Source organism: Vulpes vulpes, chromosome 3 (assembly GCF_048418805.1).
Source record: "Vulpes vulpes isolate BD-2025 chromosome 3, VulVul3, whole genome shotgun sequence".
Classification (NCBI taxonomy): Eukaryota; Metazoa; Chordata; class Mammalia; order Carnivora; family Canidae; genus Vulpes; species Vulpes vulpes.
The window spans coordinates 11,170,821-11,196,903 of NC_132782.1; the positions used below are offsets into that span (position 1 = coordinate 11,170,821).

At 33.3% G+C, this 26,083-nt stretch overlaps 1 protein-coding gene across 13 annotated transcripts in view; it reads right to left on the minus strand.

Moving 5' to 3' along the window:
* LOC112916453 (sodium channel protein type 3 subunit alpha) overlaps positions 1 to 26,083 on the minus strand; it is a 105,009-nt gene that overhangs the window by 18,421 nt on the left and 60,505 nt on the right. For 4 of the 13 annotated variants that reach the window (XM_025994133.2, XM_025994134.2, XM_025994135.2 and 1 more), the window contains 6 exons: positions 23,677 to 24,024; positions 22,510 to 22,642; positions 21,105 to 21,343; positions 13,896 to 14,069; positions 12,107 to 12,463; positions 10,183 to 10,653 (listed from right to left, as the gene is read on the minus strand). In XM_025994133.2, the coding sequence (XP_025849918.2) occupies positions 10,183 to 10,653; positions 12,107 to 12,463; positions 13,896 to 14,069; positions 21,105 to 21,343; positions 22,510 to 22,642; positions 23,677 to 24,024 (1,722 nt within the window). The remainder of the gene's footprint in view (positions 1 to 10,182; positions 10,654 to 12,106; positions 12,464 to 13,895; positions 14,070 to 21,104; positions 21,344 to 22,509; positions 22,643 to 23,676; positions 24,025 to 26,083) is intronic. The other 9 variants (XM_072751820.1, XM_025994138.2, XM_072751818.1 and 6 more) reach the window with 3 other exon arrangements.

A 26,083-nucleotide genomic window follows, 5' to 3' on the forward strand; every position in this document is an offset into this window, starting at 1 on the left:
TTTCTGAACTGCTTAAATGAATTTAATACTTGACAAAGAATTCTAAATGAAATGGAAATTTCCTCATAAATGGCATTGGACAGAATCTATATAGACTTTTATTAGGAGCACATTCTGAATTCAACATGTTATCAGGCTGTGAATTTTTTCCTTAAATAAATCACTGTGACATGCCACATGGCTAGGAAGAGCCACTTTAATGTTACAAGAATAAATATATAAGTACTTTGAGATCACTTGGGAAGACATTATGGATTTGCAGTGTTTTATGAAATGGATGCAAAGAAATAACACACAACAAAACCTAGCCAATGTAAAGCTTTTAGGATGAAAAAATAGCACATGGACATGATAATGGTTTCTCAACCCCCATTAACTTTAGTAGCTAAGTGGTAGGGGTCACTTTGTCCTAGCCTTCTGAATGAGTTAGCATATTACTGAAAAATCCCCAAATGACTCCCTAAACATTGGTCATATTGGAGAAAATTTGGCTCAAAATTCCTGATTTACTGAAATCATAATACAAATGTAGTCTAATATTTTATGATTTGAACTATTGAAAAGTACTATCCAGATATTTTCTGTGATGTTACTTTGAAGGTGAGGTTAATCATGTCCAACTAAATATATTATGAAAAATAAATATACTATGAAAAAATAGTTTATATCAAAATATAATTCTATAATAAAATACCTCCTAGTCTGGAGCTAAAGAGAGAAGCTAGGCCATCATTTTTGGCCATTGGTTTTTAGGATCATTACAATACAGGAATTTGTACCATTAAATTCCTCCACTTTCTAGAGAGATGAGAAAGGCCAGGACATACTTTCTTCCCCCAGGATTTTTCTGCCTTTTATAGCCAGAATATCTTCATATTTTAAGAAAATCCCAGGAAAGCTACTGCTGGATAGAACTGAAACAGCTCATGATATAATGGAGAAGATGGTTGAGCTCGGCAACTAACTCTTCCCTTGAACACCATGACATTTGACAAGTGGAAGCAGTAATATACACTGCTTAAGTAAAACCAGGGAGAAACCAAATTATTTTTAGGTTAGTTATAAAAGTTTCATGTTTCTTCTTCCTGTTCGTCAAACCAAGTTGGATAATTTCTTCTGAGCCTAGTCATGGTCCACCTCCTCCATGAAGCCTTTCTTTCTTGCATGATTTCTCCATGCTAAATTTTATTGAATGTTATACTTGTTTTGTTTGATCAAATATTCTTATGATTACAGATAAATTATATATGTACAAAAATTATACATAGGTACAAATTATATATTTATGTACACAAACATATATACCAAAAATATACAGACACATATATATACCAAAAGACCCAAGCATAGAATAAACACCAAATAGTTGTATCAAATTTATGGAGAGACAATAAATGAATGATTGATTGCATTTTTGTATTACTCGTATAGAAAAAATTATAGTGGTTAGATAATTTCATCTCTCTACTTTGTTATGTAACTCAATAATGGCCTTGACAGAAGTCTATTTAATTGTATTAGATAATACATTTTTAATGAATAGGAATTATTTAGTTAATAATACTTTAGCAATAAAAATACATGATATTTCCAAAATGTTTTTCTAAAATATTGGCAGACATTCAATAAGGGAATCTGAGGGAAGAAAGTAATCAGTATATGTGTATATACACACAAATATATGTATACTTTTCTATTCAAAAACTCTAGAAAACATACTACTCTCATTTTACCACTATTAGTATAATGTGAGCTGTTCATTTTTTTGCATTATAATTGTCTGCCATATAATCTACAGGTGTAGATACAAATACTTAAAACAAACCCAAATGGCACAAATAATATGTAGCCACTAATCTCAATGACAACTGAGTCTGCTCTTTGCCAAGTACTGACCTCTGGATGTATTTTTGTTATTAGTACTGTCTTTATAAATGTGGTTAACATATTTGGATATAAATACTTTCAATTTTCTAAATAGCTATAGAGGTTATACATGTATATATTATAAAGACTGTAAAGTAGAGGGTCAGTAGTGAGTTAGTTTGCCTCTATCTGCATGGTATTATGAGAAATAATGTGTTGAAGAAATGTGTGGGAAATATCAGAAAGGGAGACAGAACATAAAGACTCCTAACTCTGGGAAACGAACTAGGGGTGCTGGAAGGGGAGGAGGGCGGGGGTGGGGGTGAATGGGTGATGGGCACTGAGAGGGGGCACTTGACGGGATGAGCACTGGGTGTTATTCTGTATGTTGGTAAATTGAACACCAATAAAAAATAAATTTATTATAAAAAAAAAAGAGAAATCATGTGTTGTAAAACAGACACCTCCCATCCTCTGCCAAAACTCTGTGTATTCCGCTCTTTCAAATGAGCAGAACCCATTTTTTGTTTTTTAAAAACGATGTGGCCAGGTATACTGTCAAATTGATTTATTTATATTTTTTATTAATTTTTTTTTAAGATTGTATTTATTTATTCATGAAAGACACACAGAGAGAGGCAGAGACACAGGCAGAGGGAGAAGTAGGCTCCCTATGGGGAGCCCGATGTGGGACTTGATCCCAGGACCTCAGATTATGACCTGAGCTGAAGGCAGACGCTCAACCACCAAGCCAGCCACTCGGGTGCCCCAAGCAGAACCCATTTTATGTGGAGAATTGCTTCACTGTTATTCAGGAATTTTTCTGATGATAAGGATAACCCTTTAAAACTTATACTCTGGAAAACTTCTTAAGGAATATTCAGAGTCTTATAGACCCTCATGCATCAAAGCTTGAAAGATAGCAGGCTAAGATTCATTTCAGTAAGAAGTGTTTTGTGGGGGGACTCCTTTCCCTATGGAGGTTGACAAAGTTAATTCTTACTAATTTTGAGAATCAGGCTTATTCCTGTTGTAAACTTCATAGGGCACATTTTTTTTTTGTCACAGGAAAGTACATATATTTTATTCTATGAAATTAGAGAAATCTTGTGTCAACTATGTAAAATTTCAAAAGTCATGAATTTACTTAGATTTTTATAAAATAAAGCTTAGAGTGTGTTTTTATTAGGCTACAGCAATTTACCATTTATGATATACTACTTGATATGCTTTAGTCACTGTATCCGTAAAGAATCTTTAAATAATTAATTTCTTCCCTAGAAACTACTTAAGCATTTAAAATCCTATTGTGTTGATATAATACCATTTATATAATCTAAACATTTTCTAATTTATTTCAGTACTTTGGCACTCATATCTCGTAGAGTATAGTTTTGTTATACATTTTATCATAGCCACACCGAAATGACTTCCAAATTTATTAAAAGCATGTAACTGATTTAAAAGCAAGTGACTGATGATAAATACAAAGGATAACTTACTTTCTTTATATTGCCATAGCTGTGATACTACAATGGTATAAAAAAAAAGCAAAGAAACCTGAAATGAAATTTTCCATATTAAGGAACGCAATACTATACTAAATAACTAAATTAATACTTGTTTAGAAGTAGTTAGAAAAACATAGTTAGTTATATAGGCATAACTATAGAAAGCTTCCATATAAAACCATATAGTACAAGTTCAAACTTGTGTTCTTGTACTATTTTCTCCTTACCCCTCCGATATTTTATGGCACTTAAGGTTTGATTCTTCCATCCCTTGTAGAAACTACTGAGTCTACAGAGGGATGATGGCTTATGCTCTACAAATGCACACTGGAAAGCAGGTTTTAAGATGCAACATTCTCCAGGCCTAATTCAGCCACAGAAAACATGCCTGGCTATAGCAGAAGCCTGGCGCAATACTGTGGAAGCCGCACACTGATCCAAGAACCATGTTCTCAAAGACATGGTCCCTGAATATGAAGTTTTCAAGAAGATTAACTGCAAATAACCATTCGTAAGAAATGACAAAATCAGTACCCAAAAAGGCCATGAGACCATTTTCCCCTCTAATAACATGAACTTATATAGAAATCCCCCTTATGATGAATATTGCTCTGGGTTTTTATCCAATTAAATAATGAAATTTAACTTTCAGAGATAGAAGAGAATGTTAGCAACTGGCCTACTTCCACTGAAATGCGCTTACATTTCATTTATTTTCAATCAGCTACCAAATGTTTGAGTCTCACAAACTGCTGTATGATTCAAGAGGCAAAAATAAAAGATTCAGCCATTACAGATTGCCTTTAAAATCTAGCCGTTTCTCTCACAACTTCTGAGTTTTGTCTTACAAGTAGAAGAGGAAAATCTTTTGGTCACACATACTATCAGGGCCTTAGTCTGATCTTTTGGATATGCATATCCATATCTTGACTTATGATGTTTCACTTAAAGAATAGGTAGGTAGACACACCAGGAGGCCATTAGGTTGCTTGTCCAGTCTTGTTTTTACAAGATTAAAACAAATAGCTCTCTTTTCTGGACGACTTATTGAATGTTTAAAAATACAAACCACTCATATATGGTTTTGCCTCGACATATTTTAAATGTGCAACAGCCCTGGTGCTTCTTTAATTTTAAAATGACCTTGATAAGAACATGATAGAAGAATTATGTGGTAGTTGAAGAGTAAGGTAAAAGGGCATCAGGAAGCCAAAAGAAATAGCTGGTTTATCTTGAGAAGATATATAAAAATTTCTATCTAAACTAGCCTTAATTAGGTTTTATTTCAACAGAAGTACACTAAAGCACCACAACAGTTCTCTGAAGGTCAAGATGGGTTTAAAATGGTATTCACATACTCATCTGTGCCTCTGGAAGAGTTGCCTCACATTCAATTTCACACAGTGTTTGGAAGACACTGAGAGCAAGATAGAGAAAGCCCAGAGGTACTTCCATTGCTCTCCAGATTCTGAAAACAGAACACAGTGCCTTTTCCAAAAGGGCACATGCTTGGGATCTTAATCAAGTATCTATTTTCAGTTTCCATGAAGGCCTTGAAAAGGAGGGAATACTGTTATAAACATAATTTTCCAGTACCATTTAATTCTGTTCTGCTTGGGAAGAAAGAATAAGTCAGATTTTTTTCCCCCACTGGCCAATGTTGGTTTATACCCCAAAGTTAAAAGTAATTGCTAAGTAAAAATTGCATAAATCACGGACATATTTTTTTTCTATGTTTCATTAATAATATTTCTGAATTTGTTGCATTCTCCAGCCAATTCTTAGTTATCCCTAAGGAAAAAGTGAATAGGTATGAATTAAACCTAGAGACAACCCCAAACTCTGGTTAGATATTATTCTTCACCAAAAGTATTGAAATTGCCAATATTTGAGAGCTTTTTTCCATTTTTGTTTTATAATTTCCCTCCCAGAACCCTCATTCTGGCTGAGATTCCAGTAAGCATGGATATCAACAAGAGAAGGTTGAGTCAAGAGAATAAACTAAAGGCTTAGTTAATCCACAAACTTAACACTGATCTTGGGAGATGCCCTTTACTCCCCATAAAACTATAGTAATACTAAAAAATAGGACATTTTCTGTCTCTTTTTTACCTGATCAGTTTTAGGTAGAAAATTTAGGGAAGATTAACGTAGATTAGGGAAATTAAAAAAAATGGGTACACTGGACCAGTTACTTAATGATCAAGATGTAATGAAGTATCCCATATCATGATGCTTTCCTTCTTTTGATTACTTTGCAATGAAAACTTAGAGTTTTACAGACATATGACTTAAAAACTTTCTTAAACTACATGAGAATCCAAGATATGTGGTGCCCAAATACATACAGACTATGGCCCTTCATATCCAAAAACTTATGATCACCTGTTTTTGTCTTTTATAGAGCCTTTCAAAAAAACCACGAAAGCATACATTTCCATCTGGAGCAAATGAATTACAAATGTTGAAAATTATATTCATGAATCTGAATATAATGATCTGAAAATGGCACTATCAAAAAAGTCCCATGAGGCTCATTTTGGTCATACAGTTTACTTATAAGGGCTGAATCAGCAACAACAACGAGTTGTGGTCTTATTTTAATGAAATAAAAGCAGAGAAATAAAAAAAAATGCATGCTCTCTTAACTTCTTGACGATATTGAACTTTAAACATTCCTATCATATTTTAAAATAATTATAAATCCTATAGAGCATGCAATTATTGCTTTTAAAATTTTTAAAGACTAAACTGGAAAACTCATCAGCAGAATCATATATGATGTGGGACTGCCCATCTCGCCTGACCATGCTATGATGTGTCACACAATTCAGCAGAGAGCGGCTGGGCACATCTAGCTCTTCCTTGCCATGGCAGGGGAAGGAACAGCTGAGTAGCATGCAGGCCAGTCAAAATTCACTTAGAAAGTGATTGTACATGTACAACTTGCTTGGGTAACCTGGGTAAAAGTGGTGGCACGAGCCTCTGGCTGGTTAAAAAACACCAGAGCTGCACTCTTGATGGCTCCAGCTTGATTTTACCCCTGTGAGAAGTAAGAACGGTAAGCGGTGAAGGTCACAGTATGATATTGCTAGATTGTGCTTTGGAATTCAACTTCAGATAGGATTCTTAAGAACATTTATTCTATATTCTTACTCAGGAAGACAACAAAACCTTTTTAAAAACTAAACTAAAAATTCATAGTTCTATAAATATTCTAAGAAATCATGATTACATGAATTTTAAATATATAAAAACAAACAATTCTACTTTGTATTTTGTCACAAGATTTGTATAAATCCAAGTTTTTCCAGGATAAGTAAGAACACTATTTTGCAATCCATACCTTTAATTCTCTTACATTTTTTCATGCAGAGCTTTGTATTTGTTTTCATACCAGCCTGTTTATGTTAGCAATCCATATATTTGGATATATAAATACATATATTAAAAATATAATAACAGCAATTCATATCTTCATCTCTAACAACTCAGGGATCATTTTTCCCCAATTGCACTATAGCTAGATAGACAGTATCCTGAAAATGAATGCAGAGAGTTAGATGACTAGAGTTTTCAAATACCATCTAAGTTAATATTAATTACTGCCTCTTAAAGCAGAATGTATTGCAAGGTTTTAAAATTTATTTACTTTTTTAGTGAGTAATGTATCACTGTTGGTTTAGTTTGTATGATTTCTTAGTGTGTCAGCAAAAAGAAACGATATTCTGTATTTTCAAAGCATAACTCAGTGTTCTACTTACAGTCAAACTAAGAAGCATGAACCAAAATGTCACTTTATGGATATGTTATTTTTCATTTGTGTGTGTATGTGTGTGTGCAATAGTTACTAAAAAAGAATAACCAGCCTATGTAAATAGGCATCTGAAACGTGACCTGTGTTCAGTGCCAGCAGTTTTCAGAAATTCCAGGTTAAAACTGAACTTTCCTGGAATTTATCTAAAACAACTGTATAATGTTAGAATATGCAGATTTTTTGCTTTTTATTTTTAAAAACATTGTACTTCTAATCTTTGTGTGAACACATATGAGAATTGCCTTGTTACTTTTCAGGGTGGGGTGGGGTTTTTTTGTACTAATTTAAAAAATTACCTGTAAAAAATTTATTGTTGAATTTATAACTACCATGTGAAATAATTTGAAATTTTATCCTTGTTTTATAAAGTACTTACTTTTATATTTAGTTTGATAAATTTTCACACTAATATGTCTGTAAATCTTTAAACAATTTCATTACACTCTATAATTGATTTCCATGTATCCAAAATTTAGCTTGGAAGAGGATAGAATGATTATAGTCACCCAAAAATAAATTTTTGTTTGGATGATAAAATATTTTCCAGACACAGTGTCTCTGTGTACCAGATTATGATTTCCTAGCCATTAGAAAGCATGACAGTGAGGTGGTATTTTTCTAAGCAGTCATTTGAAATATCTGTGGGCATTATAGAATTTTTGAAATATTCTAGAAGCCAACTTTTTGGTAGAAAATAATTAAGATACTAAATTTCCTTAAGTCCAATGTGATAAAACCTATGATACTACTGTAACAAAAGTTTCTCTAATCTCTTTGATTTTTCTACCTCTTCTTGACCCCAGGCTAGTCTTGTTTCTAATCTTCCCTTATTACTTGGTAATAAGCTCCTCTATTGTTAAGGAATCTGATAATTAACAAATCTTTTTTAAATCCCTGATTTTTCACCCAGCCCTCACCCTAAACACTGTTACTTCTAATTTAGTATATTCCAGTTGAATTCTTCCCTCTTCCCACTTAAACCTGGTAACCTTCAGAGTTATAAGACCCTTTCAGAGAGTGCAATTACTTTTTTTTTTTTTCCAATTTCCTAGTCTCACTAGTTTGTCAAATTGCTAGGTCTCAGTGACCACACTTATTACTTTACCTCAGCCCAGAATTTCATCACCTGATTGCTATCAAATGATTGTCACCACATATCCTTCACTCGAAACCATCTTACTCATTGATACCAAATAAACTTTCCTAAAACATCACTTTCCTTTTGCCTTTCCCCTGCTTCAGAACAAATAGCTCTGTATTGATTATGCTAGCAATTCTAAAATTTTCTACTTCTAAGACTTTACAATCTGGAAATACTTTATTCACCCAAATTTTCTACTATCTTCTCAACCAGTAGGTTATTCATGCTGATTGTTTCACTGCTGCACCTTAATACCAAGCGCATTCTCAACTGTTGCTTTCCTTTGGTAGGATTTTGCTTTGGCTTTTTGATCATATATTTGACTCAAATTTAGAGGCCTATTTCAATTTTATCTCTTCCATTTAGTAACTTGCTATGTTCTTGCTGTTCTCAATACCTATAATTTTTATATTCGGTCCTGAAGGACGAAACTTTTTAATAGATCTTTAATAATTTTGAGAATTAGTGTTGGCCTCCTTGAAGATGTTGAGATTCCCCAAAGGCAGTTGTATTATAGAGCTCTCTCCTTTAACTCTTCCTTAGTCTCAGTATCCAGCAAAGTGCTGAGTTTGAAAAAATGCTCAATAATTGCTCATTAATTAATTGATTTTTTTCTTAAAAAAATCTGTTAGGTGATGAAAAATAAAATTAGAATTGAGTTATTATTTTATCAGAATAAACAATATGTAAATTAGAATTGAGCTCACTAAGCAGACTTTGAGTGGAATTCCAAGAATATTATACCCCATTTTGTATATGGTTTTACCTTTAAAAAATATTTTCAAATTTACTATTATAATATATCTCAGCAGTGCTGAAATGTTTAAAAGGAAGGATCGAGAGCTATGAGTTATGACATTGTCAACTACTTATTATATTACTTATACGAATTCTGTTGATACTGTTCTTAAAAAGAGAAGTTTTCCAAATATGCTCAAAAAATCAGATGTCAATGATCTGTTTCCTGTGGTGCTAATATCCTACCCTCAAGCTAAAATCTGTCTTTTATAACTCTGTGCTAGACTTACTTTCCACTGGTATATTAGAAGTCCAAAAATAGGTAATAGTAAAAAATTTTAATTCTCTTCTCTGTGATACAGAATTGCAGAATTAATACCATTAAGCTGCTCTTATGGGATTCTGTGAATTCTGATCATACAGTAAGAACAGTTCCCTTTCTTCTTTGTTTTATTTTGAACAACTAGTAATATAAGTAAGAGCAGATTTTCAACTTTTACTTCTTAACTGTAATCCTCAAGTATAGCTTTTCTAAGTAGGTCTTAGCATTTTAAAGTTAATCTGGAACACTTGGACTTGCTTGTCCTTGACTGGGCAAAATAATCAATGCTACTTGCACTTTCCAAATATATGTAACACTTTCATAAATAAATATCACAATAAAGCTTTTGGAGGTGAAAAAAAAACCACATAAAATTTTCACATTAAAAAATCATAGCAAAACTTAATCTAGAAAGTAAGATGACACTTTCACAACGATTGATAAAATATTATTCATTGATATGTCTAAAGAGCATAATATAGTGTGTAGAATAGAAAGCAGTAAATATGGCTTATTTTTTGGCAGGCCATATTTTTAGCCAGATATTCAAACAATCAAGAAGACGAATATACAAATTATTCAGAATGATGATCTCCTTTGGAAAGTTGGAATTTCTATGAATGAATTTCCCAATAAAAAAAATCTCATAATTTTCCAACACTGCCATATGTATATATTGCCTTTCAATTTACTTTTTAGTAATGCATATGAACACAGAAAAATACTGAATAACCATAATGCATGGTTATTATAGGAAATGCAACAAAAACTTTGAAAGCATTCTTACCTCTTTGCTTTCTTCTAGTTCTGACTCACTGCTAAACTCTTCAGTATTTAGGTTTTCAAAATCGGACTCTCCAACAGCAATTGGCACTGTTACAGTGAGGCTGGGGTTGTTTATGAATGACATGTAATCATTTTCATCGATTACGTATTTTTCAACACTGCTTCCAGTACCTACACCACTGGTGGTTCCGTTTCCATCTTTAAGATAATTAAGTTCTTTGCTTATTTCTATTCCAGTATTATTGGATATGCAGCTATCTATTTTGTTGCCTTCATGGATCTCTATAACTTTTGGTTTTCTAAAAAAGGTTTTTCTGAAACACTCCCGTATCTTATTTTTCACATAATCAATTCCCTTTTGCATCCTTCCTACTGCAATCTGGAGATTGTTCATTTCATTATCATCATCAGTAGCAGCAAGATTGTCTGAGCTAAATGAACTCAACAATAAGGCCAGAAAGAGGTTCAGAACCTAAAAGAATAAAAGAAAATTTGCTACATTAATACGAAGTGTGCATATTAGCATAGATCTTTGCTAAAGTTAATTTAACAAATGCTTCTTGAATGCTTACTGTATTTCAGACACGTGACTGAATCTTACACTATTTAAAGGACCTGACAGCTACTATCTGCTGTAGGGGCAATATGATAAAACAAGTGCCTTTTCCTTCATACCAAGAAGGACAACAGGAAACCAGGACTTCTGAGACTTAAATTGTGTACTTAGAGTTGCCAGTGAAGAGACAAAAATCCCGTTTTGATGGTTTTGGCCAATGAGAAAGAAACATCATTTTAGTCATTTTACTTCATGTTATCAGTTTGTCTGAGAATGTTTAGCTTCATGTATACAAATAAGGATTTTCTTTTTGAGAGCTTGGTGATATGTGTTAAAACAATATACTTTTAATATAAATTCCTTTGTCCAGTGGCCACAAATTCAGAAAAGCAGAAATTTCCAAATGCAAATTATATTAAGATTAACACATCTCCTATCAAAGCAAGAACTCTAGTTTGTTTCCTTATTTCTGCATCAGATTTTGTTCAGAATCTAGAGCTTCCTGATTTACTCTTCTGAAAAAAATTTCATGTCTACAGTTACCCCACAAGTATTCTTTCAAGCAGTCTCACTTAAAAATGTACCTCTCAAAGCAAAGGTTAAGTATGATGGCATGAAGAACATTATGTACACACATAATTGAGAAATGTAAGCATTAAAACATGTAAATATACAAATGACGCTTTTACACTAAGAACTAAAAGTAAGTTTTTAAATTCTCAGATTTAAGTGTGAATAACTTAAATGGCAATAATTTATTTTCTTTTAATAAAGCAAATTCAGGGAAGGATACATTTAGTCCTTTTCCAAGTTGAATAGTTAAATTACATAGCTACAATCTAATACCCTATTTCATTGAAATGTATCTTCAAAATTTGGTAAAATGCAACTTACTGCCTCTGAGTAGGCCGACAGTATGAGCTATGAATTTGTAAAGGGTATTTTGAAGATAGGGTAGACAGCCATATTTTTAGATTTACTGGAGGTCATTTCTTTATAAAAGTAATAATAGGATAAAAAATAATTCAGTCCATAATGGTAATAAAGGGATAAAAAATAGGTCTTCATGAAAAATTTTCTCTAAAAACAAACAAAAAAACCCTAATATTTTTGCTTCTAAACTTTCACAGATACACTTCAGTTAATCCCCACACCAACCATAAAATTTCAGCGTTGTTATTCAACTTTCATAGTTGGGGAACTTGAGGCTCAGAGAAGTTAAGTAACTTGCCCAAGCTCAGAGTGCTAGTCCTGGGATTTGAGTCTAGCTTGTTGGTGATAAAACCAGAGCTATCTATTGCATCAGGCCACCTTCCTAGCTACTCTCTGATCTTGTCCTTAATTATGAGCATTTATAATATATACATACCACCAGGTTTCCAATGACCATGACCAACATGAAAACAATAAGGCACATGGTTTGGCCAGCGACCTCCATACAGTCCCACATGGTTTCTATCCACTCTCCACACAGCACGCGGAACACAATCAGGAAGGAGTGGAAGAAGTCATTCATGTGCCAGCGTGGGAGTTGGCAGTCGCTGGAGATCTTGCAGACACATTCTTTGTAGCTCTTACCAAAGAGCTGCATGCCGACCACGGCAAAAATGAAGACGATGATGGCCAACACCAAGGTGAGATTACCTAAAGCCCCCACAGAATTGCCAATGATCTTTATCAGCATATTCAGCGTGGGCCAAGATTTTGCCAACTTGAAAACTCGAAGCTGTAATTAAGTGAAAAGATATTCTCAGTAGTAATCGCAATATAATTTTGGAAGTTAGTTAGACATTGTATTTTATTATTATACCATACTGTAGACCTACCTCTGAGGGATATAAAATCTCAGACCATACTAAAATTCAAACCCAGAAAAAATAGCTTATAATACTGGAATTATTAATCAAATCATTAAATGCAAAAATAAAAAATATAAAATATGTCAGGATAAATAGAAAATTTCTAATTCATCAACAGTTATATCCCTTTCTGGTTCATCAACAGATATATCCTTGAAAACAAATTAATATTTTGATTGGAGACATTTAAATTGGATTGATTTTAGCAAACTAATGTCACCCTCAGACTATAGAGTAAAAAGAAATACTAAAAGTATGAGTTATATATTTTAATGGATATTTATAAAATAAAACTAAATTGATAAAAAATAACTTACATAAAGTCTTCCTTTCAATGTGAAAAACTCCACATTTTACTTAATTTCCAATAAAATTTTATATATTTAAAAAAATTTTTTTTTAAATTTATGATAGTCACACAGAAAAAAAGAGAGAGAGAGAGAGAGAGAGAGAGAGGCAGAGACATAGGCAGAGGGAGAAGCAGGCTCCATGCACCCGGAGCCCGACGTGGGATTCGATCCTGGGTCTCCAGGATCGCGCCCTGGGCCAAAGGCAGGCGCTAAACCGCTGCGCCACCCAGGGATCCCAAAATTTTATATTTTTAAAATAAATTTTGCCGATTTTTAAAAAGTTTGTTATACCATTGTTTAAAATGCTAATGATATCAAATGTTTTCATACATGTTTATTTTATTTTATTTTATTTTTTTATACATGTTCCTTTAAAGTAGTTCCTACTAATATAAGTTTAAGGTTGATAAAAAACTAAGATTAACTGAGACCTCAAATTGTTATTTGCATTTCTTTACGGAGTTGAAGCAAAAAAAAAAAATTAAGTGAATTTAAAACATAATTTGAGGGACATCTGCATTTTTAAATGTGCCCATATAGCTAATCATTATGAAGTGGTTCAGCCATTTTTATCATTCTCAGAAAATAGTCACACTTTGTTGTTTTTTTTTTTTTAATATTTTTTTTTTTTAATTTATTTATGATAGTCACAGAGAGAAAGAGACACAGGCAGAGGGAGAAGCAGGCTCCATGCACCAGGAGCCCGACGTGGGATTCGATCCCGGGTCTCCAGGATCGCGCCCTGGGCCAAAGGCAGGCGCCAAACCGCTGCGCCACCCAGGGATCCCCACACTTTGTTTTAAAGAGAATGTTTATATATATTCCTTAGAGTATCATGTGTTGGTGTAGATTTAAAATATTATTAAAAATAAGTGTAAGATCACATTGATTTATTTTTAAAATAAATTTTATGCCAGTGATACAATATAAACGTAGTCTAAATTGATACCAGTCTGAATGATCTCAGTACAGACAATCCCTCCACATTTGCCAGGCCAAGCTCCATCAAACTAAGGCTGACAATAATTCCATCAAATATGTTCCAGCCTTCTTGGAAATAATAATATGGATCCATGGCAATAATCTTGAGAACCATTTCTGCTGTGAAGATCCCAGTGAAGACCTAAAGTAAAATAGAGATCACAGACACTGAAAAAACTTTTGACACTGTAAGAATCTGTAAAGAATATTAAATAGTCCTGAGTAAAAACATTTAAAATTTAAAATGGAGAAATGTAACAAACTGATATAAATTTAGCATTTTTTTTCCAAGGGAGTATTTTAAGTGATATCCAAGAAAATGCTGATTTTAAAACATTTCCTCATTCACATTGTGATTCTGATACTGAATAGTAACTACAGAATTACTACCCTTTTTGGTACACCAGACTTCTCGCATAATCACAATGAATTTTGTTTTTAGTATTATTACCTTAGGAACAAATCTATGTATTAATTGAAGTTACTCTAATTTTATTTTAAATTTGGTAAGAACCATATTTTATTCTTGATTTTTGTGGGTTTTTAAAGGGACATCATCTTATTTCTGTAATTTTTAAAATGTTTCTGAAATAAGAGTGAGTTTCCCGCAAGTGTTTTATAATAATATTCTCTGGATGCATGGCTCAGAATTAAGGTTAATGGATTAATAGAGCAGGGAACTGCAGATTTAATTGAAAGCAGCAGGTGAACATTGTCAGTATGCATGCACGCATAATTAAAATTAATAAATTATTTGAGTGGTTGGATGAATGTCTGGTTGACAATAGAAACAACTGAAATGAACTCAAAATTTGTTTTTAACTCAAAACCACAGGCCAAGGGACCCAATGAAGAGTTATGAAATTACTCTTGTAAAAAAATCTTAAAAAACAATGACCTTAAGAATAGGTAAAAGCTGCATTTTATAACTATAAAGTCAAGCTTACCATTTACAAGGTAAATCAGCCTTTACCCCAAAGGACTCTCAAAATATCAGCATCAAAATTATTTGAATTTCCTAAACATCAGTTAATTAAAAGAAATCAGTATCCACTCTTAAAAAAAGTGCAGCTAACATAGGAACACCAGGGTGGTTCAGTTGGTTAAGCACTCAATTCTTGATTTCAGCTCAGGTCATGATCTTAGGGTCCTGGGAGAGGCAGTGGTCTGCCTCGGGCTATACACTCAGCAGGGAAGCTGCTTAAGGATCTCTCTCCCTCAGCCCCTTCCCTTCCCGGTTGTTCCTGTGGGTGTGCTCGCTCTCTGGCTCTCTCTCTCTCAAATAAATAAATCTTAAAAAAAAATGCAGCTAACATATTATTTTCCTAAACATAGAAAGACTTTAGGGGAAATAACCTATTCCAGAAAAAAATAGCTTAACTTCAGTTCTTCATTCATTCACTCAAGTAGAAATAAAATGTTTTCCAAATAATTTTATTGCATGAAAATCTGGATATATAGTGGAATGCACACTGAAAATTATTTATTTTTTATTTTATGGAATGACACCATAGGATTTTTTCCCCTGGTGAATTTAAAATAATTCTGATTTAAAGAAATCTTATTTCTTATACAAAGTCTCAGAAGCAGCTGTTTGAATTAGCAGCCTGATCATAGAAATACATTAAACTGAGGTAGAAACTATCCAGGTAAACCATCTATAAATATTTCTTCCTACAGAAATATCATAGGATGATCTTTTCAGCTCTTCTGAAATGACTAGATCTCCTGCGTTATAAAAACCTATACCTTAAATGTACATCCTTTCATCTAAAATGTAATCCCAACATAAAATTCCATTTTAGAAATAGCATTTTAATTATAATTTGCAATTTAAAACTATATTTATTTATATCCTTAAGTGTTTTCCATTTAGATCCTAAAATCATTGATATTGTTTCTTGGCACATTTTAGTCTAAACTGCATTGTCAGTATTTAAGAGTTTTTAAAAATTCCTTCTCATTCTAACAAAAATCAATCCAGCATACTGATATAATATTAGCCTAAGTTTACATAATTTTTAAATTCCATCAAAAAATTCTAAGAACAGAAAGAATTGGCAACCTCTGGATATGTATCACATTATCTAAATAATGCCCATGTATGGTTTATAAACAAACATTCAGTTGCCTTTGAATTTTCTATATCACAAAGAATTTTTAGGACTCAAGGCAATTAATAAAAAACGTCAAATGTTTATTGTTTGAACTTGGCCAAAATGTATCTTGTTTTATGTAGAAGCTTTTTATCTTTTGAAACTTTGGGTAAATGCTTTTGTAGCCACTCATTCATTCAGAAAAAAACTGCTGCACACCTAAATGGAAGACATTTTGCTGGTCTTTGAAAATATAGTAGTAATTAAGATATACAAACTTAGACTGCATAAACCTAGTTCATTTAGGCTGATAAATTTTCTGTGGACAGACTGCATAAACCTAGTTCATTTAGGCTGATAAATTTCTTATGAACAATGAATTTTAGGCTTCCTAAGCCAGCTTCTTTAGTGAGGAGTTAAGTTCAGTGAAAAGGTCCTAATCTATTGTACACATGATAAATACAGTAAATGCATAAGTGCTAAGGATGGAGATGAGAAATCACCCTGGAAGTCTAGACCAAGAGTAAAGAAATTTGGAGCATTTTGAGATGGTTTGGGGTGCACAACACTGAAGATGATAAAATGTTGGGGAATAAAGTCTCATTTCAGGAAAGGGAAGGTTTTCCTATTGAGTATTTACTTAGGGAAGTTCTGTTGTTGTACATTAAAAGGAGGAATGTTCATTCTAAAGGCTATTGGTCAGTTTGCTCTACAAAACTTCTATTTGTCCAGACTGATGTTCCATGTTCTTTTTGTAGTGAATTTGATGTAACTGGAGCTTATATTTGCTGTATTATTATTATTAGCTTTTTTTTTTTAATGGCTTTAGTTTTATTACTCCCATGGCTTTTGGGTATTTAAATGCAAACATTTTAAAATGTTGTTGTTATTGTTGATTGGGTGGGGAAGGTGAAATCAAAATATACTGAAAGAAAAATGATGAGAAATTATTTAGCATTTATGGTGTTCTTTTCTCTCATCTGTCATATGAGGCTATTCAATGAGGTAACTCATAAGGTCTGTGTCTAAAATTCTTGGATTTCTGTCAGCATTGTATTGTTTACCAAATGGTATTCAGAAATTGTATACACAATTTTTACACTATAACCTCATTATAAATTGTTAGTTTGGAGACAAGATAGCTTTATACTGTACGAGGAAAGGAGTTATATGGCTAGATAGCACTCTTTCATTGATACAAGATGCCTCCAGGTGAATTTTAGGATTCAGCTCCCAAGTGTTTTATCTTTTAATAAATGAGTTATTTTTTCTCCTTCAAAAAGTTATCATGTCCCTTTTCTTCATATCCTGTACCACACCATTTAATTGAAATAACTTTACTAATCTTGTTTCTTTAGGTTTTTATTTGCAAATGACATGTATGATCCTTAGTACAGGTATCATGTTCTGAGTTCCCTTCAGGGTCTAGCAGGATAAAGGGATATTGTGGACTCTTAATCACTGGTTATAATGAGAGTTATAGTAAGAAAAGTAGTCAGTGTAGGAGCTACAGACCTCTATCTGTATTCCCTGAAGAAAGACTTATAGGTTAGTTGGGAATGTTTGTATGATAAAGAGGTTGTGTAACCTATTATGATTGATGGATGATTTCTTGCTTATAAAGTCTCTAAGATGGGTGCATGGGTTTTATAATAGTCAAGACAACAAAATAGAGCATCTTAGAGAAACTCAACAGATGTTTGAGGTCTCCTGATACTCAAATTTGATCAATCAATCCAATTAGTAGAGAAGTGATGTAATTTTTATATGCTCCAGAAACAGGGTACAAATGGGGCACATTGATTTAAGTAAACCTGAAAGTTCCACAAATCTTTTACAAGACATTCCTTTGTTAACAATTCAAATAAAACTTAGAGATCCTTATTTGTAAGGTATTATGTGAAAATTTGAGTAGTAACAACTACTCCATACAAACTAAAGTTATTTAAATGAGCAAACTATAAATTCCACAAAATATGCAATGCAACCATCCATAGTGTGTAATAGAGTCCAAAGTCAGCTAAGTACCCATGGTAGAAGGAGTATATTCTCTCCCTCTCCACTCCTTCCTCCCTCTTCCTCTTTTTCTTTTTCTCTTTCTCTCTCTGTGTCTGTCTCTATAGATTTTTATATATTATTTATGTATAATTAAACATATATAATTTTTATACAGAAATACTTATTATAAGGGTTGTTATGGGTATAAAATATCTGAGAACTATGAAATGCCTTACATGTATGATATTATTAATAATAACAGGAGCTTTCAGCTAATAGAAACAGTTTATTGTTCCATCTCTTACAGTTAGAAATAGTTAACTCAGGTCTGTTTTCTATCTTATACACTCTATCTTGCTGAGCCTTGTTTCCCTGATGCTAACCTCAGCTTATTAATGGTTTTACCACAATCTATCAGTCATCAGTCTTCCACCCTACTTCTATACCTCCTTATCTCTGTTGCTACACATTAGGTTACAGAATTTTGGAACTGGAGAAAACATGAAAAATCATCTCGTTCAGTACATTCTACTCACTAGAAAACAGACCCAAAGATCTAAATTACTTTTTCAAGAGCACCACAGTTATTTAGCATGGACTATTGGACTTGAACCCAGATTTGGTGCTTCTTTTCTAGTGCTTTTCCATTTGATCATCCTTATAATCCAACCTCTCTTATCCTGTGCTTCCAAACTCTAGTGCTTTAACTTTGGAATTCTATAAAACTTCAATTTCCTGTTTTGCTCTGGCAAATTTCCAAAATTTCTTCCTGATTGTTCAACTTCCCTAACTGTTCAGTATCTTGGGAAAAATACAGGAGCTAGAGCAGAACTGTTTTCCATCAATATTTCAAAGAAAGGTAAATAGCATATATTAGAGGAAGGAAATTGTTTATTGAGCACATGCTAGATGCCAGGCTCAGTATTGTTTTCATCTTACCTCATTTGGCCTTCACTACAACTCCGGGAGATGAGTATCATTATATCCATTTCAAAATAGAAAACAAGGACTCAGATTTTTTATCAGACTTGTCCAGATGCTACATCATTAGTAAGCATTGGCAGTGAAGCCAAACCCAGTTCCACCCAACTCCAAAGCCTATATTCTTTCATGAAAACATTCTACTCTAAGCAGCCCGTTTGGGTAGAAAACAACCAGTTCATTATTTATTGAGCTACAAGCATGTAAACATTATAGGAGATACAAAGGAAAAATGGGACATAACCTTGAAGAATATGAAGAATTGAAATGAGGTCGGAACACTCTAGATGTGAATGTAGAGAACAGTGAAATATTTTCCCATATGTAAATTTATAAACATGGGTGATGTTGGTGTGACTTGGCTGTTCTGATGGGCCAGTAGTGGCTGGTTAGGAAACAATGGACTATAGGAAGGTATAGAAAGGATGGGATCAGATGAGAAGTCTTGAGAATCAGATAAAGCTGTTGAACCCTAAGTACAGATAATAGATACTTTAGCAAAGTGCAAACATACTGAGTGCAGAGTCCTAAAAGTATTATTTTAATCATAGTTATAGGATTAAAAAGAGGTACCTTTAAAGAAGAAATAATGGGTCTTATCAACTTATATATAACAAATGCAGGAAAAGTAAGTAAAAATGGCTATCAGATTTCTATCTTCGAATTGGAAGGCTCTTTGAAGCTGGGAGGCTACTACTAGAGGTAACATAAGACTGGACTGAGATAGCACTTTCAGTCACATATTGTGTTCAAAGTTATCCTTGAACAACATTATGTAATAGTTGGAAATATAGGAGTAGGGCATAGCTTACGCCACAAGAGCAGATAATTCCAACAGTTGTTGAATAATAAAAACATTGAGTGGAAAACAGCCTTACTAGACATAAGTCCAGAAAAGAATCAGACATGAGGTGATTGGAAAGATCAAGGAACAATCACTTAAAAAAAAAAAAAAAAACAATTCACAGGTGCCAATGATGAAGAAAATCTCAAGAATCTGGTGGGTGCTACAAAGTCAAACCATGGAATAAAGCTGAGGTCACTTACTGGGTAGACATTTATGTAATTGTCTGCCCAGTATTTCCTTTTCAACTTCTGTTGGGAATTGCTTCTCCATCTTTGTGATTCCTCGAGTCTGTCATGTTTTCACATGGATCCACCCTCTGCCTCCGATTAAACCAGAGGTGAGCATCTAACCTAGGCTCTGCCAAACAAGAGTCCTATCGTGAGAGTCTTTGAACTAGAACTGAAAAAGAGATACAGCTTTTTTTCCAGTGCAGAGGTTACAAGATCTAAAACCAGAGAGGTATGGCTGAGAGGTTTCCTGACCCAGAGACAAAAGATGAACATTTGAGCAACATCCAAGCCCTTGGTTAAAGCATTTCCTGAAGCCCAACTACAAAGTTAGCCTTTATATGGTTTGGTAGTTCATTTTTTTCTTTTCATTCTAGGAGTCAGTTTTTTTTTTTTCCTCTTACACTAGTTTTTTATTTTCCTCTTACACTAGTTTTCTGTCTTGTGCCAAAAAGGAAGCTCTCGATTAATCCTTTTCTTACTTGTTTGCCCATTTCAGTTTTCTCATATAAAGGAGGAAATGTACATGTCAGCATACACATATGCAGATGCCTGTTCAAGTGATTTGAACCAAAAGTATGGCTAAATTACAAATGCATTTTCACCCACTGTTTTTTCTTTTGTGTGAATACCACTGAAACATTTTATTAGGTAATTCAGTTTAAACAACTATGTCCTCTTTTGTACAGAAATCAATCTTTATATATTTCCTCCAATGGACATGATTTCTTCAGAGGCTGTGAATAGTAAAACTGCATTTTTGTGGAGCCAGAATTAGATACTTTGTGTTTTTTTTTTTTTGGACCTATATTTTAGCAAGAATGACAGTAAAAATTTTAATGAGCTTACAGCTTACCAGACACTGTGGTCAATTAGCATGGACATTGGTCTGAGCAATCAGCATTCATACCAGTTGAATTTTTAGATCTTACTGCTGAGATTCCCTACACAGCATGAATGGATTTTTTTCTTTGGCCTATATCCTGCACCCCTGCCAAAGGAAATAAGTAAACTTTAAATGAACTTACCAAGTTTCCTACAGTCAATACACTACTGAATTGACCGGTCATTGGGTAGTGTTCCATGGCCATAAAGAGAGTATTTAAGACAATGCAAATAGTGATGGCAAGATCGACAAATGGATCCATAACAATTAAATTCACAAGATGCTTTACTTTTAACCATGCATCACAGCAGTCCCAGATCAAAAATACATTGGCAAATCTGTACCAGCATGGTGGACATTTCTGTCTAGATTCTTCAAGTTCTGGGGGAACAATAAAGAGGAAGAGTAGTAAATAACAATAAAAATGAATTATTGTTACAATAGATTAAACATTATTTATAAAATAAGTGCTTCTACCTGGGTATCGAAGTTCATATTACTTAGCTTAACAAACTTGAGAAGGCAATCCCTTTAAATATCTTCACAAAATATTCTAAAAATTTTATATAAATGTCTTTTGCCTTTAATTAAATACAGAAAACACCTTCAATTTAATACTTTACTTCAAATTAACTTTATTAGCTAATAGCTAGGTAATTATTGATTATATTGCTATATTATTTTTATCAAAGGAATTTTATCTTATTTTTTTTAAAGATTTTATTTATTTGAGAAGGACAGAGAGAGAGAGAGAGAGCATGAGCAGAGAGAGGGAGAAGCAGACTCCCTGCTGAGCTTAACCAACTGAGCCACCCAGGCATCCCAAAACAATTTTTAAATAAGCTTTACAGAAATATTAAATGTATCAAACACTATTTCGTTTGAAAGTGTCTTTTAAAAAACACTATCTAAAGCTGTGATCCTTATTAATGTGTACAACCAAGTCTCTTCTGATTGTTTCCACATCAGCATTAATTTTGCACACAATGAGATGTAGTATGTCCTTTTTAGTATAGACTCAAACCTATATCTACTTATGTTATGCAAATATACTCATATCTTTTAGAATTTTAGCCTAATATATTTAAGAGAGTTGCTAGTAATTTAATGGGTAAACCTGTTATAATTATTATGTGACCATTCAGATATCATATATAACAATAGGACAAGATATAAAATGTAACTCATATTTTCTAAAGAACACATGTTAAATACTTCTTAAATAAAAGACTTATGAAATTGCAGGACTAATGTAATGTAAGAAGGTATATTCTAATTATTTAAGGAGAATATAACAATGATAACTCACTGACATAATATGGAGTGGGGAAATATCACTTAGTTGACAAGATCAGGAGTTACAAAAAAGGGACAGTATTAGCTTTTGTAACCAGCATGTTAATAATGTATTTTATATATCATCTACTTAGGTTTGTTATGCAGTTATGATTTTGGGTAATTGACTTTGGTAATTCTATGAGGAGAAGAAATAGTTGCACAAAGCATATAACCGTGTCAAGCTGACTATCTCATGGCTGGCTTCTTACCTTCCATTGTGTTAGTCAGGATGCTGGCTATGCTCATGGCTCTTTGCCTTCCAGAGGAATCCTCTAACATCTCCATTGAAATCTGATAAGAACTTAGCCTTCTCTTTCTGACTTCCGTTTCAGTAGTGGTGCCCTGCAAACCAAATACTGATGGTTCAAACCACCCTTTCAATGAATAATACAGCACTACATAGCATTTCTTTGGAAAATCATGCTACATGCAATTTTTCCAGGTAATAATTTTCAAGTAATAAAATATTGAGTTTATTATTTAGTTCTAAACACTTTTTAAAAATTATCACGATGGTAAAGTTTGACAAGAATGTACCAGTTGGATGCAATTGTATAGGGCAATTTTGTTACAGGAATGTTTTAATTAACCTTTTGGAATTTTCAGAGAAATTTCATAAGCATACTAAAGTCATACATTGTTTCATTTCATTCAAATGTGATTATTTCTAGCTTATCTCAATGATTAATAATTGGATCAGTCTTCTCCCCCCAAAATAATAGGATCATAGTGTTGCAAGGCTGAATTGTTTTCTCTGAAGCCATATTTGATAGTATTGACATATATGGGCCAATTTTTTTCCATGCACAAACACAGATGTACAATGAAATATGTGTGCTTTCCTGAGATTATTTATTTCCTTTGATTATTTCTACAAGTCATCCTATAAGAAATCAAAGCATTTTAGAGCCATTTAATACACATCAAAACATTTTAGCATCAAAACACTTTAGCATCCCTATAATATTGATATTTGTATGGAGACTGCCTATTATCATTAGGCAGGTCATTTACCTATAGGTCATTATAATATTTCATTTCCAGAATATGAATAAATAATTACATAATTCTGTGTGAGATTACATTTGTAATAACAATTTGGTTGTCACAGTGCCCATTATTTTGTGTTGGTAGGTCTCTTGAATTTGTGGATGTAGTTTCACTCAGACTGTAAGAACACTAAAGCATTTGAAATCTAATGGTCCCATACAAATCAATTGGTTCTAAAGATTTATTGCTTTTCATTCAATAAATCATATTATTTTCAAGGCATTTCATTTTGGGGAAGCAGAATGGTATAACAGGCTAAACCGCCCAGGCTTTGATTATTTCAGTTGGTGTGTAATGTCAGTAATAGCTAACTTATCTATTATCACCTCTGGCGGAAGTTGTCCAGTAGGTGAGGTTAGAGCTGACGGTCCACCCACCAAGGAAACCACACCATTGCAATCCACAGTGCTGTGCATCTTCCCATTTGCTGGAAGCCCTGGCACCATCCTGGATGACATACTGGCCTGACTAACGTTACTGTTGCGTCGCTCTCCATGTCTGTGCGGCACAAACAGTGAGTCTCTCCTGCTCTCGCTGTCTTCAAATGTACTGTGTTCATCATCAGCAAAGTCATTTTCAGAACCGACATCCTTTGCTCGACCTCTGAAGCTGAAAATGCTTGTTTTGCTATTGCGTCGTGGGGAAAACAGGGAGCCACGGATACTTAACAGAGACTGAGGAGAGAGCAAGGAAGAAAGGAATGGGGCAAGGGTGGGGATACACAGTTACTTAACAAAAGTCTTAATATTGCAGAATCTATTTGCATTTGGATTAGAATAGTCTTGCTCTTATATACAGGCTATCGAGTTTATGGAGAACACATACATTTTGATATTTTTATTAAGGACCACAATGCAAATTTAAGTATAAAAAGTTTTTTTCTGATTAAGAATCCTAATTTGCAGTTTGGTAAGTCCACAACCATTTCATTTGATCTTAACTCTAATACTATGAGGTGGATTTTGTTATGGTAATGTCATAGGTATGGAACCTGATGCTGGAAAGGAGAAATACTTCATTTTGGAAGAAGTGGTGATTAAACAAATTGTAGATGACTTTTACTCTGAAATGCTATGATCTGAAGGGCATGCAATTTGGAAAGTAAGTTATGGCTCAAGAGCGATTGTTGGTTCAAATTTAAAATATCTGGACCAAATATGTTACTTTTAGATAATGATTTAAAAACAGAACTATTATCTCTCTGTTCTCTTCTTTCGAATATTAAAAGGAAATGAGTTTACTCTGTTTCTGGATCTGGGAATAAAAGTCACAAAACTTACCTATGACGCTGTCTTCCAAATTTGCTATTAGTTTCCCAAATAGGTACTAGTGATTCCCCTTAAGAGAATATATGTCATAATAAACACAACAGAATTCCTAAGCTGCCATCTAAATTTCTATTATTACTTAAATTAAACATTAGCTTAAAAAAAAAGCAAGGCATATATACACGACTTTACCAAAGAGGTGATGTAGAAGGTATCCTTCTGATCTCACTTTCATTTTATTGAAAGGAATTGGATGATTCAAAACATTTTAATTAAGGATGTTTACAAATAAACTGAGTAAATGGTTTCTGGTAGTAGAAAATGAAGATTTAACATGAAATCCATTCTTTCATCTTTTGAATAAATTTTAAACTAGCAGCACCAAATATCTTTATTCTAGCCTTGGTGATAGTTTTCAAAAACATCTCTATTCAGTCTGCAGAATCTTTGTTTACTCTCCTCATCATTAACAGTGACATTCCCCATTGCTCCCCCTGCTTGGACTTTCGTGACCTCTGTTACCTATCTTCATAGCCAGGGTTTTATATATATATGTATAAGTGTACGTATATAGGTATATATACCTATATATGTGTATATATGTGCACACACAGGCACAGACGCACACACTTATGCATACATATCCAAATGGCCACAGCAAACATTCTTAGACCTTCTCATTCTTCCTCCAAACTTCAGTATAAAGCCAAATAAAAATAATTTTAGTGGGAAAAAACGTAGGAAAGGCAGACTGCATCAAATTTATTTTTGGATCCTCTGCCTAATTAGGTCATGCTGATTTTCTTAGGCCACATTTTTAGCTTTATTTTTATGTCTTTTCCCAGACTGCAAAGCACCAGAATAATCGTTGTTGCCCTCTGTCATAGTGATGTTCTGGAAAGATATTATTCATTAAGAAATGTACTCTTGCTTTGGATTTAGTTAGAATGCCCACAGGAACTATTTCTGGTTACCCAGCTTGTCCAACCTGAGACTGTGCCTTTATGACATTCAGACAGTAGTTAGACTGATTTTCTAGTTAATATAAGTGATCAAGAAATCAGGTATCATGAAGACTTAAACTCAGCCCCCCAGTAATAAAGAATGCTAGGGTTTTAATATCCTTAGACTCAATTTTAATTATCAATATAATACTGATTATTATAAGACTTGTGTTTCAAAAGTTTAGTGTGAAAAAAAAGTTTAGTGTGTATTTTTAGGTCCCAATTTTTTTGACTTGGGATTCAGTACGTAGGGGATAGGACTCTGGAATCTGGATATTCAGCACACATTCCAGGTGATTCTAATGCAAGTATTAGGAGAATACTAATTTTGTCTTACATTAATACCTAGGATAGTTCCTTGTAATCATCTTAATATCCCTATGTTCAGCGACTGTCTTTGGAAACTGAAAATTAGCCTGTACAATACTGGTTGAGAGTATATTGTATGAGTGCATGTTTGT